This window comes from Lissotriton vulgaris, chromosome 4_2, assembly GCF_964263255.1.
Source record: "Lissotriton vulgaris chromosome 4_2, aLisVul1.2, whole genome shotgun sequence".
Classification (NCBI taxonomy): domain Eukaryota; kingdom Metazoa; phylum Chordata; class Amphibia; order Caudata; family Salamandridae; genus Lissotriton; species Lissotriton vulgaris.
Window position 1 is genome coordinate 14,071,875 of NC_141692.1, and position 22,853 is coordinate 14,094,727.

At 44.9% G+C, this 22,853-nt stretch overlaps 1 protein-coding gene across 1 annotated transcript in view; it reads left to right on the plus strand.

The window, feature by feature from the left end:
• LOC147718133 (phospholipase A2 inhibitor NAI-like) overlaps positions 1 to 22,853 on the plus strand; it is a 123,498-nt gene that overhangs the window by 65,988 nt on the left and 34,657 nt on the right. Inside the window, exon 4 of the mRNA XM_086919206.1 lies at positions 5,723 to 5,872. Within this exon, the coding sequence (XP_086775332.1) occupies positions 5,723 to 5,872 (150 nt within the window). The remainder of the gene's footprint in view (positions 1 to 5,722; positions 5,873 to 22,853) is intronic.

Genomic DNA, 22,853 nt, shown 5'->3' on the forward strand with positions numbered 1-22,853 from the left:
AATGGAGAATGTGAGCAGTAACATTATGGTTACTATGCACACGGTCAAGATATTGTAAAAATGTGATGAACTTTGGACAGAATGTGTAGATTACAGGTTGGAACGGATATAAGAATTATGGAAAAAACCTAATAAAATATGTTTTTTTTTAAAAACAGCCCGTTGACACAGGTACACATGAAATCATCCCACAAAGGATGAAATTCCGAGTCTACCATGTAGTCATTGGAAAGTAGTGGTCAGTTTATGGAACCACATTAAGAGGGATTAGTTCCAGGACTTGCACCTCACATCCTCCAGAGGATCCTCCATGGTGCTGCACATCTGGATCTGGTTCTTTTTCCAAAACCTGTGTCCTTGTGGGTCTCTGGAGATCCCTAGACTCTCCTCCATTGCTAAAATTTTCCTCTCTTGGCTTTCAGTAGTTCATGGCATCCGTGGTCCGTGTAGGCAGTGGCACCTTAGTGGCATTTCAGTATAGCTGCCTCTTCTGTATTGAGAATGGTGCCCCTGGGTGTGGGCCCATCTGGCTAGTTGCCATTTGCAGTCTTTGGAGCATGGATGCCTACTTAAAATATCCACCTTTATTCCTTTTTTGGTAACTACACACCCATATTGCTGGCCTACATCCCACAGGACCCCCTGCCCAACAGACCTCTACTCCCCCCTGCCACTGGGCCAAACCATGGCCCCTATCAGTTCCTCATTAGGCAGGAACCAACTTAGTTGACCTCAGAGGTTCAGCAACTGCCATTGTGTTCACAAGGGATCTCAGGCATCCTGCCTTCTGCCTTTGATCCTCTCCCTGCTCTGCAAGAGCTCTCGGAGGGGCTTCCAAGGGGCCCACTCACCACCTGATGTCAGTTTTGAGTGAATGACCCTCACTCCACTTGTTTGAGTCTGCATCAGAACACCAAAAGCTGAGACCTTCAAACACCAGTTGAAAGCCACCATTCACCCAGAGCCTAGCTTCACCCTCTCACTACTGTTTGAATGTCTTTGAAGAGCTGCCAGTGAAAACACTGAGACCTTTAGCTGTTGCCTTAAAAGAGAGACTAGACAAGAAGAGGAACTGGCAACCTCACTTCTACACACACTATCTTTCTTTCTAAGGGCAGGCAGGTCTACAGGTCTACATGTGCCAGAGAGCGTTACATCTGCTTATAGTCTCAAAATGTCAAGGGAGTGGAAATTCAAAAACAAACAGCATACTCCTTGATAGCATTGTTCATTTTTGAATGTGAAATCAATACTTTATAGTGGTGCCTTATGTATGCTGGCTCAGGTCATAAGCCTACTTTTTCCAGGCCTCAACATTTCTCAGTCTATTTTGGCACGGTGGATGTGCAAATGGGTGAGTTAAAAAACACACTCACCCCATTGGCACAGACACTTTTTACTTGATTTTACGTAAATATGTATAGAACACAGCTGTGACTGTGAAAGGGGAACCCTGACACTGTACGGAAGATGTGAAGGTGATCAGCTATGTATGATAAGTGTTCCCATTATACCAGTGAGGAACAGAATAAATCTGTGGCCCTAAATATCCAGGTTTTCAGTGCTTTCCTAAAAAGGAGTTTTGATTCCATCACCCCTAGTTGTGCGAGTATGAGGTTCCATGTTCTTGTTTCCAAAACTGCAGCAGATTTTTCTCTTTCGGTTTTATACCTAAAGGTGTGACGTTTAAGAAAATTCACTGTGAAGGATCTGAGTGTCCTAGCAGTACTATAATGTGAGAATGTAACCGCTAGATATTTGGGCCTGAGCCTCTAAGAGCTCTAAAAGTGATTACCAAGAGCTTGAATAAACTTTTTGGGAGGCTGGGCACCAAATGCAGAGTTCGAGGGCTGTAGTCGCCGATGACCGAGGTGGCATATTCAGCAGCAAAAAGGCCGCTGCATTCTGTACAACCTGTAGCTTTTTTATTACTTGTTTGTTAGTTCCTGTAAAAGGCTATTGCAGTAGTCTAATCAGGATAGGATTAGTGCTACAGCTAAGTGGTTCCTTGCAGAGTAGGAAATATAATCTGAACACCTTTTGAGGGTTTTTATAAGGTTGCTGCACATTCCTGCCACAGCAAGAGCTTCTGGCTAAAACGAGAGGGAGAAACATCAAATTTTACCCCAAAGTTCTTGGCGGTCTGCACTCTATTAGGTGGAGCAGGTGCATGTTCTGGCCACCGTTGGTTCAGGTTGAAAGGATTGTCCTTCCCTACCAATAGGATCTAGGGCTGAGAGAAGAGCCTAGGGTCACTCTTTAGCTAAGGTTGGTAAGAAAGGGTTTTATCCAGGATAAGGCAAACAAAGGGGAAATGTTTTGTTTGATTCTGGATAGAAGAATGTCATGCAAAATGGTATCAGGCGTGGCTGATAAGTTCAATAGGATCAGTATTGCATTTTATTACCAGCAGTAAGTCCCACACAGCACAATTGCCAACTTATTAACTCAGGCCTGCCCCCTCCCTGCAGCACTCTGCAGTTAATTTCAGTGCATCTACTACTTCCAGTAGTGCATACTCACTTGAGTGTTTAGTACAGAAGCCAGATGAGCTGGGGTGTGATTTCCAGGCTTTCTCAAGGAAGTCAGTGAGCTGCCTGTTAAAAAGTCTTTCTGTGATTTTGCCAAGGATGGGTAGTAGTGATAAAGGACGAAGATTGGAAAGTGCAGAAGGGTCTATGTTCTGATTTTTTAAGTGGTTTCCATTCAGCAGGAAATATTGCTGCTTTTAGCATATGAATTCAATATCTTGTTAATTTCTGGATTAACAATGTCTACTACCTAGTGAAGAACCACAGGGGGGCATCCGTGAAAGGGGCATCTGGATTACAAGCATGAATAACTTGACATGACTGATCCAGTGAGATTTTCTCAGAGGCCTGGAAGGATATTCCTTTGGAGGTAGGATCAGGGTTTACATCGATCGGCTGTTTGTGTGTGTGAAGCGTTACATTCTTTTTGGATGTTAAGAATGTTTTGTTCAAAAAAGACAAAGATCTGGTCACATAATAGCTGTGATGGAGGAATGTCCTTAACTAACATTTTTGGGTTAGTAAAGGATTTTACCACTGTGAAAATCATTTTCTGATCTTTTTGAGCATTTAAGATCTTGCTTGAGAATTACTCTTTTTTCGCTAGCTTAATCTGAAGATGCTGTTTTTTTCTGCTTCATTTGGAGAGGTGCAGTTCATTTGCACAGAATACTCTTCTCCATCTCCGTTCCAGTTATTTGCACTGGAAGTGGAGTTCTGCTAGTATAGGCGTATTCCAGGGTGCTAAAATAGTGTTTTTTTGTTTATGTGTAGCTTTCTCTGCACTAATCACTCTTATACTTGTTTTAAAGTGTTGGGTATCATCTAAGGTGTTACCTGATACAGTGAGTAGGGTAGTTCTTGCCAAAAAAGGCAATGCTGGTTTAGCTAGCATCTTAGCCCATTTACAGCCTGGTAATAGGGTTGGTTTTGATTAGAGGGGTAGTTAATGTGCACGGTTAATGTTGGATGGAATTAGGATGTAGTTCAACCAGCCTTGGGTAACTGGGGTGCTGACTGTAAGAGAAGTGAAATTTGAACATACTCCAAAGATGGTGTGCCCGGCCTGGTGGGTAGGGACTGGGACCAATTGGTGAAGTCCAACAGTGTCTAATGTTTCAATGAGGTTATCTGCTCCATGATTGCTGCAGCATTCTAAATGGAGATTAAAATTGTCTGGAAGAGTAACATTTTAACACTGGATCATAAGGTGGCCTAACGCCTAACGCACCACCTAATGTTTCCAGGAATTTGGAAGTAGGCCAGGGGGTTGGTTGATCAGGACTCCTACAAAAGAGAAGGAGTCATTCATTTTGAAAAACAAACCCCTTAGTGTCTGGTCCTTTCAGGAAGGAGAAGTGAAAGTTTATACATTGCAAAGACTCAGGATGAATAATGACCAGCTCTCCTCCCCATGTTTCATTTCTGTCTGCTCTACAGATGGTATAATTGGGAGGAAGTGCTAATGTGATGTTAGGGTTACACCATTCCTTGAGCCATGTCCCAATAATGAATAGAAAATAAAGTTGTAAGTCAGTGATCATCTCATGCAGTCTTGAGTATATTTTCAAAGGGAGCAAGTGGGTATCAAAAGGCTAGTCTCAAAAATTCTCAGTTTGGTTCTACATTTAAGACACGTAAGTATGCCTTTGATTTTATGGGGTATAAAATAGCAGTTGCATTTCCCAGCTGTGTTAACCGTATTGAGAAGGTGTATTGAGGGCATAAAGATACCTAGGCGAGATTGGGCAGCTTGGCTGGTGCTGGTTGCGTTCCTGGCATGGTTTAAACTGTCTTGCCTTTGGCATGCTTTTGGCACACTAGGGGTGCACCCTCTGCACACATCCGCTGCACATCCTCAGTGGCAGGCCCATTAAATACTGGTGCCTGCCAACCACAAGGGTGCTGCAGCACAAAGATGGTGGCTCAGAGTGAGCCTTCCTCCTCCTGGAAGGGGAGGAACAAAAATGTAAAGTGTGAGATGAAATGAAGGAATCATCTGCAACATGTCAACTCTATGTCTTGTGAGGGTAATAAGGAGCTCAGATTCAAACTCCAGGTAAGCAGTACATCTTCATAGTTATTTACCCCAAACAATCTTACATTTTTAAAAGTTTGTTTTAAAAAAACTAAGTCAATATTTAAAACCAAGAATCACGCAGTAGAGTTTAGAGCCAGCATCACGCTAAGGCATGAAGCCTAATCTTGGCCTCTTCGGCTAAGGGTACCCTTGAAACTCAAGGGTACAGTGCGCTCTTGAGCATGCCTGATGTGCAGGTGTATTGTTGCCTCAAGTCTCCCAGACATGAAGAATACTAGGCCTCATTTACAATGGTTTGGCATAGGACAACAGCTCAAGTCATTCTTCTGAGCTGCTCCATGACAATTCGAAAGGGAAGGAATGTACCAAATGTACACAATATGGCGCATTTCTTTCCTTTCAGCTAGCGCCCACACACAATTAGTAATTGAGTGCCAACACAGGCACCCTTGCACCATGGTACAAGCGTGTCTGTGTTGATGGCACAATTGTTTTTATGGTGGGAGAGGCACCTTTATGCACAAAAACAATCACGAGTGGCATTTGACTCTTTCCAAGTGAGTTGCAGAAGGCTGCACACATTGAAAGGGGAATTAGGAGAAATGTAAGCATTCCTCCTAATTACACCTACTCTGGAGAGGAATTATTTGGTGCTGCTCCAGGTTTATGTGATTTTGTAAATCTGGAGCAGAGTCAAATTCCATGGGTGTTGAGTGACAACACCCACAGCAACACCCATGGAACACCTCCTTGATGTAAAGGAAGGCACAGCAGCGCTTTTCTCTATATCTATGAGACCATGCAAAGCCACGCCTCATAGATATGATTGTGAGGCCTGTTCCACCAGAGAGTCATGAAAAGATACGCTGCAATGGTGCTGGACACTAAATGAGTGACACAATGCACAGATCTAGTGAGTGACCACAACCCACACTATTCTACAGCAGTCAATGGAAAAGAATTTATATTTCGGACAAAAATTTAGTCAATAAATTCTGTGCATCATGAGTTGAACATAACATTTATTTTATTTTCATACAAGGTGTCAGGTTTAATGCTACTGTTGTTAGGGTGGGAACATTTAGCCATTACTTAGCACCCCATTTCTGAACACATTAGGTTTCTCAATTTCTGTTCAATGTTATTTTAGTGCCTGCTCTGGATATTACCCCCAATGGCTATACATGTGATGAGTGTTTTACCGACCAGTCCTGGGACTCCTGCATACCGACTGGAGAAGTACAGTGCACTGGGGAGCAGAACACTTGCCGCAGCATCTCGGCAAAATCAATCATACCTGGTGAGATACACTGATTTATATATTCTCTGTACCAATCTTCTTGGTTTTTGTTTTTTTACTTAGAATCCGCCTCAATGTCTTTGATGGCCTCTGTTCCATCAAATTCAAAGTAGAAAGCATGTCCCATTCACCAAACATACCCTGATGATGTGGAATTTGTATAACAAAAACCTAGACATTAAAGCAATGGCGTTCTGTTCAGGGTCGGAGGCAAACAAAACCAAAACTAAGATTCAGAATGACCACAGTGTTTGCGAAATGGACTCAAGGATACTTGAGGCCAGATCTACAACTGTTTTATTGCCCTTGCAGTGTGCATGGTGTTGCCAGGGCAAAGGAAACCTTAACTCAGACTCAGCAAGCAACACAAGGCCACCTTACATGGCCCTGAATTGTTTGGTAAATCCGGAGTATTGCGAGGGGATGCAAGTCACTGGCTCTACTCTGCCCCTGGGAGGCATTCCTTGTGTGGAGTGTGGATGTTTTAATGCATCCACCCTGGATTTTGGTTCATTCCTAGATATACCAAGTCCAGTAAACCAGGGAATGCTTCGAATGTGTACAGCTTTCTGTTGGAGGCACAATAAGAATAAATATTTTTAGTTTCCCTTATTATTTCCTCTTTCCACATGTGTTCCATTCGGCATCACACTTACAGAGATTTAATACCTCCAAAGGTATCCCTTTATGCACAAAAACAATCCTGCCTCCAATGCACGTACCCTAGCACCATGAAGCAAGAGGGATTGCTCTGCGCAGCATCAACGTTTGATAAATCTGACCCTTGGACTGTGAGTTTCTCAGTATCCAGACAGCTGCTGCTGCCCTGGACTACATCCAGGTCGTCAGTCTCATTCTCACTTGTGGGACACCCCCGCGCCGCACGGCCACCAGCTGCTGCGTGTGCCCCATTGCCTTGCCCTCTGCCTCGCTGCCTGCCTCGCTGCCGGCTGACTCTGCTGTCGTTTGTTTTGTTTTTGTTTTGTTCTCCATTTGTGCTTGTTTAATTTGTATTTTTTGCCCGTGTTAGCGTTTTTGATATCCATTTGTGCCTGTATTTTGTCAGTTTGTGCACGTATTAGCGTTTGCCCGCCTACCTCGCCGCCCTCCGTCTTCCCTCCCCGCTCCCCGCTTCCCGCCACCACTGCTGACCCCGCCCCTTTTTTCCTTCTGTTCCCTCCCCGCTCCCGCCTCCCAGCTGCTCCGCCCACCCGTGCACTTCGCCTTATATGGCGACCGTGCGAACGCGCAACGGTCACGCGCAGCGGGTGCGCCGATTGTGCGCCGAAGGCGCGCCAAAGGTAAGCCCGTCTGCGCCCGTCCGCGACCGGATCGCGACCAGCGCCAGGACCCCTGGCCCACGAAGACCCCGACCTACACGCCTGACGTACTCCGCCGCCACCCTCATCGCACTCAACACCGGCCGACTCCCAGAATGCCACCAAGCCTCACCACGATACACCCACGGACCTTTCAGCTGCCACGCCTGCAAATTTACCTGCACCCGGACCTGCCTCATACCAGCACCCGCCAAGTCGAACACCAGCAGCACCCACCTCAAGTGCATCCTGCTCAACACCCGCTCCGTCCACAGACACGCCATCGAACTCTGGAACCTCCTAGACGCCACAGCCCCTGACGTCGCCTTCCTCACGGAGACCTGGATGAACGCCTCTTCAGCTCCCGACATCGCCATCGCCATCCCAGAGGGCTACAAGATCGTCCAGAGGGACCGCAACGCCAACCAGATGGGAGGAGGCATCGCCATCATCCACAGGAACACCATCCGTCTCACCACCAGCACCGACAACACCCTGACCACCGCCGAACACCTGCATTTCCAGATCCACACCGACCCGAACACCACCCTCAGAGGCACCCTGATCTACCGACCCCCGGGACCACGCACACATTTCAGCGAGGACATCGCCGACTTTGTCAGCCCGCATGCCCTCCCCTCCGCTGACTACATCCTCCTGGGGGACCTCAACTTCCACCTGGAGAACAACAACGACCGCAACACCAGCTCCCTGCTTGACAACCTCGCCAATCTTGGACTCAAGCAGCTGGTGTCCACCCCCACCCACCTCGCCGGACACACACTCGACGCAGTCTTCTCTTCCAGCCCAGACATCGACTTCAGCCACGCCACAGAGCTTCAATGGACGGACCACAGCTGCGTCCACTTCACCTTCAAGAGAACGACGACCCACCACCACCAGCAACAGGCCGCCCGCAGAAGCTGGAACAAGATCACAGCAGACCAGCTCGCCACCTCCCTGAGCCAGCACCCTCCTGCCAGCTCAGCGAACCCCAGCCAGGCTGCCGACAACCTCACGAAGTGGATCAGCATCTGCGCGGACGGGCTCGCCCCGCTAAGGACCCCGCCCAGCAGACCCGGCAGCAAGAAAGCCCCGTGGTTCACCGACGAACTCAAGAGCTCCAAGAAGAACTGCCGAGCCCTCGAGAAAGTTTGGAGAAGGGAACCTACACCGGACAACAGGACCACCTTCAAGCTGGCCACCCGGAAGCACCACCAGCTGATCCGCGCCGCCAAGAAAACTGCATTCAAGGACCGGTTGGACAACAACGCACACAACTGCAAGGAACTCTTCAACATCGTGAAAGAGCTATCCAACCCCAGCGCAGGAAACAACAACATCACCCCATCGCAAGACCTCTGCAACTCCCTCGCTTCATACTTCCACAACAAGATCGCAGACATACACAACAGCTTCAACAACCAACTAACGCACACCAAGACCGAACAACCACCCCCCACCACCACCCTCCACGCCTGGACCCCGATCAGCACCGAAGACACCATCCACACGATGAACTCCATCCACTCCGGATCACCGACCGGCCCCTGCCCACACCACGTCTTCAACAAGGCCGACGCTGTCATCGCACCCCACCTGCGAGACATCATCAACACATCCTTCGACACCGCCACCTTCCCTGAGAGCTGGAAGCACGCAGAACTCAGCGCTCTACTCAAGAAACCCACAGCGGACCCCACCGAACTCAAGAACTACCGCCCCATCTCGCTCCTCCCGTTTCCAGCCAAAGTCATCGAGAAGACCGTCAACAAGCAGATGGCCGCCTTCCTCGAGACGAATGGATCCCTCGACCCCTCACAGTCCGGCTTCCGAGCCAATCACAGCACCGAGACCGCCCTCATCGCCGCCACCGATGACATCCGAGCCCTGATGGACAACGGAGAAACAGCGGCCCTCATCCTCCTAGACCTCTCCGCGGCATTCGACACTGTCTGCCACCGCACCCTAGTACAGCGCCTCAGCAACGTCGGAATCCAGGACAAGGTGCTGGAATGGATCATCTCCTTCCTCGACGGAAGAACAGAGAGAGTCCGCCTTCCACCGTACAAGTCAGAGGCCTCCGAAGTCATCTGCGGCGTCCCTCAAGGATCCTCTCTGAGCCCCACCCTCTTCAACGTCTACATGAGCCCCCTCGCGGCCATCGCACGCCAACACAACCTCAGCATAATCTCCTACGCCGACGACACCCAGCTGATCCTCGCCCTGACCAACGACCCAGCCGCCGCCAGAGCCAACCTGCACAAAGGGATGAAAGAGGTAGCCAAGTGGATGACGACCAGCCGCCTGAAACTGAACTCTGACAAGACGGAGGTCCTCATCCTGGGCTCTTCACCCGCCGCCTGGGACGACTCCTGATGGCCTCCCGCCCTGGGCACCGCACCCAAACCAACAGACCATGCACGCAACCTGGGCTTCATCCTGGACTCCTCCCTCTCCATGACCAGGCAAGTCAACAACGTCTCCTCGGCGTGCTTCAACATCCTACGCATGCTACGGAAGATCTTCTGGTGGATCCCCACCGAGACCAGGAAGACCGTCACCCAGGCCCTCGTCACTAGCCGACTGGACTACGGCAACGCCCTCTACGCCGGTACCACCGCCAAGCTCCAGAAGAGACTCCAGCGGATCCAGAACGCCTCTGCCAGACTCATCCTCGACATCCCACGAACCAGCCACATCTCCGGACATCTGAGAGACCTTCACTGGCTCCCCGTCAACAAAAGAATCACCTTCCGCCTCCTCACCCACGCACACAAAGCCCTACACGACCAAGGCCCGAGCTACCTCAACAGCCGAATCAACTTCTACGCTCCCAAACGCCACCTCCGATCAGCCAACCACGCCCTCGCCGCCGTCCCCCGCATCCGAAGAGCGACTACAGGAGGAAGGTCCTTCTCCTACCTGGCCGCCAAGACCTGGAACTCCCTCCCGACCGACCTGCGCCTGACCCAAGACCACCTCTCCTTCAGGAAGAAGCTGAAGTCCTGGCTGTTCGAGTAGTAGCGGCACCCCCCCTCCCCCAGCGCCTTGAGACCCTACGGGTATGTAGTGCGCTCTATAAATGTCATTGATTGATTGATTGATAAAGACAATGCACTCAGCTGCTAAAGTGAATTACACACACACCCCACAGCAGTCAGCTTTGCTCCTCCTACCCGTGTGTGATGTAGATCTCAAGTTAACTAAGCCGCCTGCTGTATGGTGAATGTTCAGTTCCTACTGCCAGAAGGCCACCAATTGTTACAGTCTTATTGAGTACAATCCAAATAACACTTCATGACATGGAGTGACAAAGCACAACAGCATTATGTGTATCTATTGATAAACCAAGGCCTTGAAAAATTCTTATGTACAACAGAACAGTCAGTCAAAAGCGGAGGCTGTTCCACTAATTTCAAATCAGTAAATCAACCAATCAATCAATCAATCAATCACTCTTTGTTAAGTTTACATGTGAAACCATAAACATATAATACCTACAGTTATTGCATTCAGAAAATAAAATACATAAATTGTAAAATAAAATAAAGCAGTACAACAAATTCATAAGATGAAGAAACAGTTAGGAGAAGACATTTCCTAACTCGCACAACATTATTTACAAAACTCAATACAACGTTAGATATGGTTACAGTAGGAAATGATTGAGGACATATAAGGGCAGGACGGCTTAGGGTCAATTTTAGGACAATTTGTTTAAAAACGGTGTCATAGGAATTCTGTAAAGTCTATAAAGCAGGACAAAATGCAAAGTGATTCGTAATGAGGTTCTTTCTCAAGGTCAGGCTCCTTAAACAAGTGTCCCAATTTAGGGTCTGCCACCATAAACTATATAGTGTTCCATTTTAAATCGATGAATATATAAAGTGATAAACAAATCCAACAGAATGCCTCCTTATAGCTTGGTCAGAGACTGTTTGATTGGAATCTTCACACCCTTCCCTGCAGCCAGCGTGATCCCTCTTAGTTTGCATTTCAGTTCTGCTTTTGAAAGAGTGGCACTAAATGTGCCTTCTTCAGAATACAAAATCAAACCTAGGAGAATATGCAACGTTCTAATCAAAGCATTATAAACGGAGAGACAAATAAACAAAGAGTAATCTTTTCAGACAGGTTTCAGATTTAGCCCATATAGACTCTATTGGCTGTACCTTAAAATAAGGGAGACCCAGTTATTTGTGGCAGATAAACCCAGAGGTTCAGCGAGCAATCTTTAAAGTAAATGGAATTGTTGACAATCGGCATAGACTCACACCATTAATAGCAGCAGAAATACATGTACTAATATATATATATATATATATATATATATATATATATATATATATATATATATATATATACATATATATATATATATATATATATATTCACTGAAAAAACCATAGGTTTCACACCAGTTATAGTTAGCTGGAAATTTTACTGATATAAAACCATTGAAATTCCCACGTTATAGTTAGATGGACTCACTATAACTTGCGCGTGCAATGCACTGCTGATGACATCACATATTACATCACTCATGACATGGTCAGTGACATCACTCATGACATCACTGATGACACCATCCAGTGAATGTGTGTCTTTCTGAAAAATAAATATATTTTATATATGTATATGTAAAAGTTGATGGAAGAATAAATGTTTAAATAAGTGTCTAAATGGATGGTTTTTAAAAATTGATTGGTTAACTGGCTTAATAAGACATCATCAGCAGTGCATTGCACGCGCAAGTTATAGTGAGTCCATCTAACTATAACGTGGGAATTTCAATGGTTTTATATCAGTAAAATTTCCAGCTAACTATAACTGGTGTGAAACCTATGGTTTTTTCAGTGAATTTAATAGGTTTTTTAAATGCTAATTCCTAACTATAACTGGTGTGAAACCTATGGTTTTTTCAGTGAATTTCATAGGTTTTTTTAAATGCTAATTCCTTTGTATATCGAGTTTCTAACCTTTTTTTTTTTTTTACAATTTGCTGTTTTTTTAAAGTATTCATGTTTTTTTTATATAATTTTTTTCTTTTGCGTTCTGGGTGCGCGCTCCGGGAAGCTTTCAGCTAAGCTCTCCGGTAAGCTTTTCCGTGAGCTCATCTGAAAGCGCACCCAGAGCGCAACTGTCGTTCGTGAAAAAAAATATGAATGAAAAGTTAATAATAATGCAAAACATTTCGTACCATACAAATAAAATTAGTTTTTTTTAATAAGGAAAATGATTATGCATTTCTGTAAAAGTTTGATGACGTCACTTCGGCGCGCAACGTAAGTGCCCTCGGAAGCGCCTACGTTCGCGGCGCATAAACGCACGCAAAAGCGCCTACGATCGCGCCACGTTTGCGCCCCGGAAGCGCCTACGATCGCGCTGCGTAAACGCACCGGAAGTGCTCCGGAGCGCGCAGCGTAAACGCGTCGGGTCATGTGACCCTAAAATAACACTTTTCATTGGTTGCTAACAGTTTTTTTTTACAATGAATGAAATCCCCACCCATTTCCTTCACTTCTTCTTTCACTTTTGTGACTGAAAGACCTGCCTTTTTTGCTGTTGCATATTTCTTGATTAATCATGGCTGCCAGACCATCCAGCAGTGAAGATGACTCCAATGATTTCATTGATGAAGAGCCTCCTCAGCCGAAGGTCAAAGAACATTTCATCTGGAAATTTTTTAAGTTTCCAGCAGACCAGAAAAAGGTGAATGCACCAAAAGTAGAGTGCAGGATCTGCAAACAGGTCCTGTCACGGGGTAACCCCCCAAAAAAGTATTATTTTGGCAACTTCACCATGATTCGCCATGTGGAGAGGAGGCACCCCCAGAATTTTGCCCGGGAAAGTGTCAGGGCTCTGGCACAAGAGGTTCCCAGAGATGGGGCCTCTACATCAACAGGAGGAGCAACTTCTTCTGGGAGAGAGCAATCGCAGGAGCAGGTGGCAAACATACAACCTGCATTTAACCATGGGGTCGTCAAATGCAGATACTGCAATCAACTCCTCACCTATGGGGAGCAAAGTGTCCTGCTCATGGTTCGAGCATTGGAGAACCATCGCTGCCCTTCCCACCCCTAATTTGTTTCTTTTCTTTTTGCTCCTGTTGAGCAGTTTCCATTCCCTGTTTTTGTTCCTGTTCAGTTAAAAGAAGAAAACCAAAAGTTCTTTTCAGAACTACCTCCAATTCTCATCAAAGAGCTATATTCTTAAAAAAATGAAGAGTAAGTGAAATATAGTGCATTGATAATTGAAAGGAGAATGAGTAAGAAAGAACAGAAAGGTATGAGAGGTGAAAGGAAGTGAAGTAGGAGGAATGAAAGAAGGTGAGTGTTAGAAAAGAAAGTTATGACACAGTGAATAAACTGGAGGCCTCATTTCTGAAAAGTGACGCATCGCTACGTGAAAACAGCGATGCGTCACTTTTCTGGACGCACTTCTTATGACATTCCAGATATGTCATATTTAATATATGACTAATCAATTCGCAAGGAGTTACAGATATGTCAGTATTTCTGACGTATCTGTAAACACAAAAGTAACGCATTGATGGAGTGCGTCACAAAAGTGACGCAACTCCAGTAATGTGTCCTTTCACATGGAAAAAGCACCATGTGAAAGGTTTGCTGTGAAGCAGGCGCAAGATTTTGGCGCAACAGCATCCTAAAAGTGACGCACTGCGTCATTATTACCAAGCTTTTTGCAGGGGAACACCCCCTCTGCATGCATTATACCTGACACTATTTTTAAAAAGTGACGCATCTAGGTACATGGGTCACTTTTTAAAACTCTGCGCCACATTATATCTGCATCAGGTATAATGTATGCAGAGGGGGCAATCCCTCGCAAAAAGCTTGGTAATAACGACGTACTGAAGTTGAGATTTCTCTGCGTCACTTTTAGGATGCTGTTGCGTCAAAATCTTGCGCCTGCCTCGCGTCACTTTCATGTTTACAGATATGTGAGAAATACTGACGTATCTGTAACTCCTTGCAACATGATTCGTCATACATTAAATATGACACATCTGGAATGTCATAAGGAGTGCGCACAGAAAAGTGACGCATCACACCAGCAGTGTAATAAAATGTGCCTCGTTGCACTATATTTAAAGGATGCAACAGCATCCTAAAAGTGACGCAGTGAAATCTCAAACATTTCACTGCGTCGCTATTACAAAGCTTTTGCGGGGGAACACCCCCTCTGCATGCATTATACCTCACGCAGATATAATGTGGCGCTTGATTTTAAAAAGTGACCCATCTACCTAGATACGTCACTTTTTAAATATAACGCAACGAGGCACATTTTTTTACACCACTAGTGCGATGCGTCACTTTTCTGTGCGCACTCCTTATGACATTCCAAGTAACGCATTGCTGGAGTGCGTCACAAAAGTGACGCAACTCCAGTAATGTGTCCTTTCACATGGAAAAAGCACCATGTGAAAGAGCTTGCGTCAGTCTAACAACTGCTGTAAAGCAGGCACAAGATTTTGACGCAACAGCATCCTAAAAGTGACGCAGTGAAATCTCAAAGATTTCACTGCGTCGCTATTACAAAGCTTTTTGCGGGAGAACACCCCCTCTGCATGCATTATACCTGACGCTATTTTTAAAAAGTGACGCATCTAGGTACATGGGTCACTTTTTAAAACTCTGCGCCACATTATATCTGCGTCAGGTATAATGTATGCAAAGGGGGCATTCCCCCGCAAAAAGCTTGGTAATAACAACGTACTGAAATCTATAAGATTTCTCTGCGTCACTTTTAGGATGCTGTTGCGTCAAAATCTTGCACCTGCCTCGCATCACTTTTATGTTTACAGATATGTCAGAAATACTGATGTATCTGTAACTCCTTGCAACATGATTCGTCATACATTAAATATGACACATCTGGAATGTCATAAGGAGTGCGCACAGAAAAGTGACGCATCACAACAGCAGTGTAAAAAAATGTGCCTCGTTGCACTATATTTAAAAAGTGACGCATCTAGATAGATGCGTCACTTTTTAAATATTGCATAACAATGCGCATTTTTTTACACCGCTGGTGCGTCACAAAAATTGACGCACAGGAGGCGCAAAACTAGCAGCGCAAGGCCTTCATAAATATGGTCCTGGATTTTCCCCGTGCTTCGCCGGTGCGCGTACCATGCGCTTCCCCCGCGCAAAACGAAAAAAAAAATAAAAAATGTAATGCCCTGCAGGACCCTATTTTAGCCCCTACATCAAACCTAAGGGGTCAGAGGGGGTCTAATCTTCCCCCTTATGGTAATTTGCCCCTTTTTTTACCAAACCCCTTGTGTCTCGATTTTACCGAGACACAAGATGGCGGCCGCTCCAGACTGTTTAGAATGTTTACAGACACCCAAGAGCCAATCAGCTTCCTGCGCGCAAGTCGCGTGTCGCGCCTGGAGCGCACTCCGGTGCGCGCACCGGAGAGCGCCTATAGATATATATATTTTTTTGAACCTAAATTACTCAAAATCCACTGCAGCACATATCTTGAGACATAGCAAAGGCACATCGGGCTACCAGTCCCTTCAATTTTGCCAAGTTTGCTGGAAATCCATTCAGCCGTTCGGGCTAAAAGTGAAATCGACCGCCCTATGGAAATTTACATGGGGAAAACGCGTTTTGGGACCCCCCTTTTATCTCGGCCCCCGCTTGACGTATCCCCCCCAAACTTTCAAGGAAGGACCCGAGCTCGACGAGGCCATTTTCAGGAAATTTTCAGGCAGATTCGTCAACCGGTGCCAAAGTTATTCCAAATAGAATTTTGAGATTTAACATTGAAAAAAATCCTAACTATAACTACCTACTGGCGACCGCCAGTAGGTAATATATATATATATATATATATATATATATATATATATATATATATATATATATATATATATATATATATATATATATATATATATATATATATATATATATAAATATATATATATAGGATGTATGACATTAAAACGCATACTTTTACATCGCATACCATTACAATGCGATTTTTTACAACGCAGGATCCTTTACAACGAATGCCTTTACAACGCATGTCATTACATAGCAGATGCTATTGCAACGCATGCCATTACAACGTAAGTATATGTAAGTATATCATTTTTTTAAAAAATTGTAAGTAATAAATATGTAATTAATTTAATTTATTGAAAGTAGTTTTTTTTAAACTGAACCCTTAAAATACCCCTGTACCCCTGTACCCCAAACCTATCCCTAATCCCTAAAGCTACCCCTGTACCCCCAAACCTAGCCCTGAACCCTAAAAATACCCCTGTACCCCATAACCCAAACCTAGCCCTGAACCCTAAAAATACCCCTGTACCCCATAATCCAAACCTAGCCCTGAACCCTAAAAATACCCCTGTACCCCATAACCCAAACCTAGCCCTGAACCCTCAAAATACCCCTGTACCCCATAACCCAAACCTAGCCCTGAACCTAAAAATACCCCTGTACCCCATAACCCAAACCTAGCCCTGAACCCTAAAAATACCCCTGTACCCCATAACCCAAACCTAGCCCTGAACCCCTGCCTTCTTCATCAATAAAGTCGACCAAATTCACCAAGACATTAATCAAGCTTCTAATAAATATAAGTTAACCACTGAAGCTACCCCAAACTGTGCATCACCTACCTCGGGTAATGCTCCAGGCATTCCGGATTGCTCTACTCCGGTTAATGCATCTTCTGTCACACTTGATAGTTGGCCCTTGCTGAACCCTGATATGGTTCAAAGGCTGCTAAAAACTATTAAATCTGGCTCACCTAAAGACCCATTGCCGTGCTCAGTCTTAAAGCAACTTAACAGCAACGTCTTGGTTACCATCACTGATCTTCTCAATGCTTCGTTACTGGAACAATTTGTACCCAGTGAATGGAAGCATGCAATGATTCATCCGCTCCTGAAGAAAGCTGGCGCAGACCCCAATTTGCCATCTAACTTCCGCCCAATATCCTTGCTGCCCACCTTTGCAAAAATATTGGAGAAACATGTACATCGTTGCCTCACTGATTTCATTACCACTCATGACCTATTACCATCCCACCAGTCGGGATTTCGTGCAGGCTTTTCCACAGAAACTACCTTGCTGGGGGTAACCGAAAATATCCGCCGCATGGTGGACAAGGGCGAAACAGTGGCACTTGTGCTGCTCGACCTCAGCGCGGCATTCGACACCGTGTCGCATGCGGTCCTCGCCCAAACACTCCACTCCCTGGGCATCCGTGGGGCAGCTCTCAACTGGATTAGATCATTATTGGAAAACCGCACGTTCCAGGTCTTCTCACAAACTGCCTGCTCCGATACCATGACATTCAAACACGGAGTTCCACAGGGCTCTATTCTTAGCCCGTTGCTTTTCAACGTGTATATGAGCCCCCTGGCCAAAATAGTGGAGGAAACAGGGCTTTTAATGTTTTCCTACGCTGATGATTCCCAGCTGCTTTTTTCTTTATCAGCTGCAGATTCTGATAATTCCTCCACCCTACAACTCGGACTCTGTAAAATCGCCAACTGGATGCAAAAAAACTTCCTAAAACTTAACGGCGAAAAAACCGAGTTAATCGTGTTGGGCAAAAATAAAGAACTTTGGGGACCCCAACATTGGCCAACTGAAATGGGCACCCCCCCTACCCCGGTTACTCGCAACTTGGGCGTCATTATTGACGACTCACTCAGTTTACATCAGCAAGCGGTAAAGACTTCAGCCACCTGCTTTGCCATATTAAAATGGCTAAAAAAGATCTGTTGGATGCTGCCTGAAAACACCAAGAAAACAGTTGTCAATGCCCTAATAACATCTAGGCTAGATTATGGCAACGTTTTGTACCTGGGGGCGAACAAAGCTACTGTCCGCAGGTTGCAATCAGTGCAAAATGCAGCAGCCAGACTACTCTGTAAAATTCCCATCTCTACTCCAACCACTAAATACATCAGGAAGTTACACTGGCTAAAAATTGAAAAACGAGTTAAATTCAAATCTCTATGTTTTATGCACAGGATTTCCACCAACACCGCTCCTAAATATCTGCAAAACCTGGTGCGCCCCTACCGTCCTTCCAGATCTCTTCGGTCTTCCACGGCAAATCATTTTGAAATTCCAAGGACCAGGCTGTCACGCATGGGTGGCAAGTCCTTCTCATTCCTAGGACCTTCGCTCTGGAATTCAATGCCACATACATTGCGGTCTGAGTCGAATTACATCAAATTCAGAAAAGCCTTAAAAACATGGCTCTTTAACATCTAGTTTTCTGTAACCGCATTGCTATTGGGATCTGCCGCGCCGGGAAACCCTTTGTTGGGTAGCTGTGCGCATTACAAATGTAAACAAATAAATAAATAACCCTAAAAATACCCCTGTACCCCATAACCCAAACCTAGCCCTGAACCCTAAAAATACCCCTGTACCCCATAACCCAATTCTAGCCCTGAACCCTAAAAATACCCTTGTACCCCATAACCCAAACCTAGCCCTGAACCCTTAAAATACCCCTGTACCCCAAAACCCAAATTAAATAAATGTTTTAAAAAAGATAAACTTGCCTATACTTACATTGTAATGGCATGCGTTGTGATAGCATCTGCTATGTAATGTCATGCGTTGTAAAGGCATGCGTTGTAAAGGATCCTGCGTTGTAGTAGTTGCGTTGTGAACGTAGTCCGTTGCAATAGTTGCGTTGTAACTGTTGTTTCCCATATATATATATATATATATTATCTACTGGCGGTCGCCAGTAGGTAGTTATAGTTCGGATTTTTTTCAATGTTAAAACTCAAAATTCTATTTGGAATAACTTTGGCGCCAGTTGACGAATCTGCCTGAAAATTTCCTCAAAATGGCCTCGTTGAGCTCCAGGCCTTCCCTGAAAGTTTGGGGGGGGATGCATCAAGCGGGGGTCGAGATAAAAGGGGGGTCCCAAAACGCGTTTTCCCCATGTTAATTTCCATAGGGCGGTCGACCTCACTTTTAGCCCGAACGGCTGAATGGATTTACACCAAATTTGGCAAAATTGTAGGGACTGGTAGCCCGATGTGCCTTTGCTATGTCTCAAGATATGTGCTCCAGTGGATTTTGAGTAATTTAGGTTCAAAAAAATATATATATCTATGACAGCTTCCCGGTACGCGCACCGGGGAGCGCACCGGGCGCGCCACGCGACCTGTGCGCAGAAAGCTGATTGGTTCTTGGTTATCTGTAAACATTCGAAACAGTCCGGAGCGGCCGCCATCTTGTGTCTCGGTAGGATGGAGACACAAGAGGTGGCCAAAACAAAGGGGGAATTGACCATAAGGGGGCAGAGTAGACCCTCCCTGACCCCCTAGGTTTGATGTGGGGGCTTTAAAAGGGCACCGTGGGGCAAAAAAATATATATTTTTTTCGATTTTTGCGTGGGGAGCGCCTGGTACGCGCACCGGGGAGCGCACCGGGAAGCGCACAACAGAGAAAAAAGAATGCCAGACTTTAAAAAATTTTGGCAATATTTTATAAATGGGAGGTAGTTCTGAAACGAACTTTTTTTATTCTTTTTGTTGTTTTATATTTTTTTTATTATTTTTCTGAATTTTTTTTTAATTTTTTTGTGTTTTTGAACAATTTTATATATATATATTTTTTTTGAGGGAACAAACAAAAAACAGGGAATTGGAAATGGCTCAACAGGAGCAAAAAAAAGAAAAGAATTACTGTTTTCTTTCCTTGCTGCATTTGTGGTTGTCTATAGCAGTATTTATTAAGGTGACACTAAGTTCACCATTCAGAAAAGGGGGTGGTGATGAACAGTGTCTGAATTAAGCAGACCACTCTTACCCAGTCCAAAGATCAGGGCTTGATCCATCACCGTTATTTTTCTCACTGCACCATCCCAGCTCAGAACTTGGCTATATGCAAATCAGTCTGTCCCTGGCCCAGTGCATCATGGGAACAGGGCAGACTAAACTACCAAGCCTATTCTTCACCAGAAAGGAGACAAGCTACCGGGGACCGGTTTCTGGCATTTCAGCCTTCTTCGGCCCGGCTTGCTTGAATCCTGATGGTGCAGTGAGAAAGGGACTCATGTCTGAGTATACCCTGCCACACCTATAGTGGCCAAAAACGATTCAGAAAAGGGGGTGGTGATGAACAGAGTGTCTGAATTAAGCAGACCACTCTTACCCAGTCCAAAGATCAGGGCTTGATCCATCACCGTTAAGTTCACCATAGCATAACGTTTTGCCACACAAAATGCAAAGAAATTTGACCTTGCCAAATTTTTGTTGAATATTTGGCACCATTTGCTGTTCTTCTGGTCCAGAAAGTGAGGGTACTGAAGAGGAAGTGCTGGCCACAGGGGGTGGGTTGTGCCGAATTTCCCGGACCCTAGCCTGGGCCAAATTATTGGGATGCCACCTCTCCATGTGGCGGATCATGGTATCGTTACCAAAAGAATATTTCTTGCAGGGATTGCCCCTGGGGAGAACTTTGTCACAGATGAGACAGGTGACTTTGGGGGCGTTTACCTTTTTTGGGTCATCCGGAAAACAACTATCGTTTGATAGCGTTGCAGGACATCGAGGCAAAATATTTTGCTTCTCTAATCTTGGATGATTTGGTCGCATGGTCTAGGGAGAAAGAACTGATTCCCCTAAATCAAACGGGGTTCAGGAAAGGGATCGGAACAACAGCAAATATCCTATCCATAACTATGATTGCGGAGAAGTGCATGAGTAGAAAACAGGATCTGAACATGTGTTTTATAGATCTTCAGGCGGCCTTCGAGAGTGTGGATCGTAATCTGCTGTGGGCAAAATTGAGATCATGGGCAATTCCTGAGTGTATCCTAAAGGGTTTACTGCTATTTTATTCTGATACTTGGACGCAAGTAAAAATTGGTAAAGGATCACGACTGTTGAGAAAAGTTCCCACAACCATCGGCCTCAAACAGGGGTGTTTTCTTGCGCCACACTTATTTAACCTTTTTATTTCAGATCTCTCTGCGAAATTGAACCACTGCAATGCCCACCCACCAAAACTTGGCGATTTACAGCTCACGCATTTGGCTTATCCAGACGACATTGTCCTCCTGAGCCTAACAAAGATGGGGCTAACCAGATTAGTAACGGAACTGTCGGACTTCTTGATGGCAAACAAGTTGTCATTACACATTTCAAAAACTAAAACCATGTTGATCACTAACCGCCGTGGATTCCAACATGATATAAGTTTAAATGGAAAACCTCTAGAGAAAGCCTCGGTTTACAAATATTTGGGATTTTATATAGATGACAAACTTAACCTAAAAGAACAGAAGAACTATCTGACACAAAGAGCGGGTGCTCTGATATTCGGACTAAGTACCTTGGCAAAAGAAATTGGAAGGGCCATCACTCAAACCCCTTCTAACCGTAATGGCAAATAAAATCCTCCCAACCCTGACCTATGCAAGTGTGGCAATGCATGGAAAGGACGCCGACCTACTAAACATCCTGATAACTAAAATATACAAAAAAGTATTACGTCTCCAACGCACGACATCACCAGCGCAATTGCGACTTGAATTCGGACTAAAAAACGAAATACCGGGGAGTCAGTACTCTTATATTAAGGTCTGGTATCAGATCAAGCAAAAAGCAAGTAATAAAATCTGAATACCTACCTATGGCAAGAGTTTAAATCCCAAAAGAATTCCAAAACAAATCAATTTCTCATGCAAGCTTTGGAGACAACCTGCTCAAAAACCCTATGGGATAATAATCTGTCAGTCCCTAAATAAAGTGGCCAAACTTCATTCGTTAATCTTGGACAAAGAAACGTTCTCCCACCGTTCGCACTCATGGGCTGTGATAAATGGCTATAAGACATTGACAGCTGCCCAATACTTGGAAACAACTTACTCTATTTTTATTAAGAAAAAGCTGATGGCTTTGAGACTTGGTGACTTTCCCACACGAGCAAATGAACCTGCCTGGAAATTGCTTGATGACGTTTCTTGTCGACTGTGTGGTAGTCCTAAAGTGGACCTAATACACATAATTTGTCACTGTACGATGCTATCCAAGGAACGGTCACACCTAAAGGAAAGTTATCGGTCCATGAAACTACGAACATGTAGATCAGCCATTATTGGAAGCCTGGATACTATTGCTCCAAGAATACACTGCAAGCTGGTGAAGTTCCTGCATGCATTTGAGAAACGTATAAAAACAATATGAACAATTAATGCTTTGATTTTTTTAACATTGTAACATTTTTAGCGACAAATTTATAAATTTTATATCTGTGTGTGACATTCATCAAATTGTTATTGTTTTAATTAACTAAACAATGAAGTTTAAATTTAAATTTCACCTGGAAAAGAAAATAATTGCCAAATGAAGTGCACTTTGACGTGACTTTGTCTTGGTTCTTCTGGGAGGTAGACCCTTTGATGTTGATCCTCCTCCTCTTCTTCCTCCTCTTCTTCTTGTCCTCCAAGAAACTTTGGTGGTGGACCTTCTTTTCTGGGTGGTGGGGGTGGTGGTGGGGATGCACCAGCTGCAGCAATAAGTGATGCCATTCTTTCCTCCAAAAGAGCTCTTGCTCTCTCAATGAAGAAAGTAAGAATGAGGAAAAAAGGAGGGGGATTTCATTATTTGGAGAAAAAAAATGAAG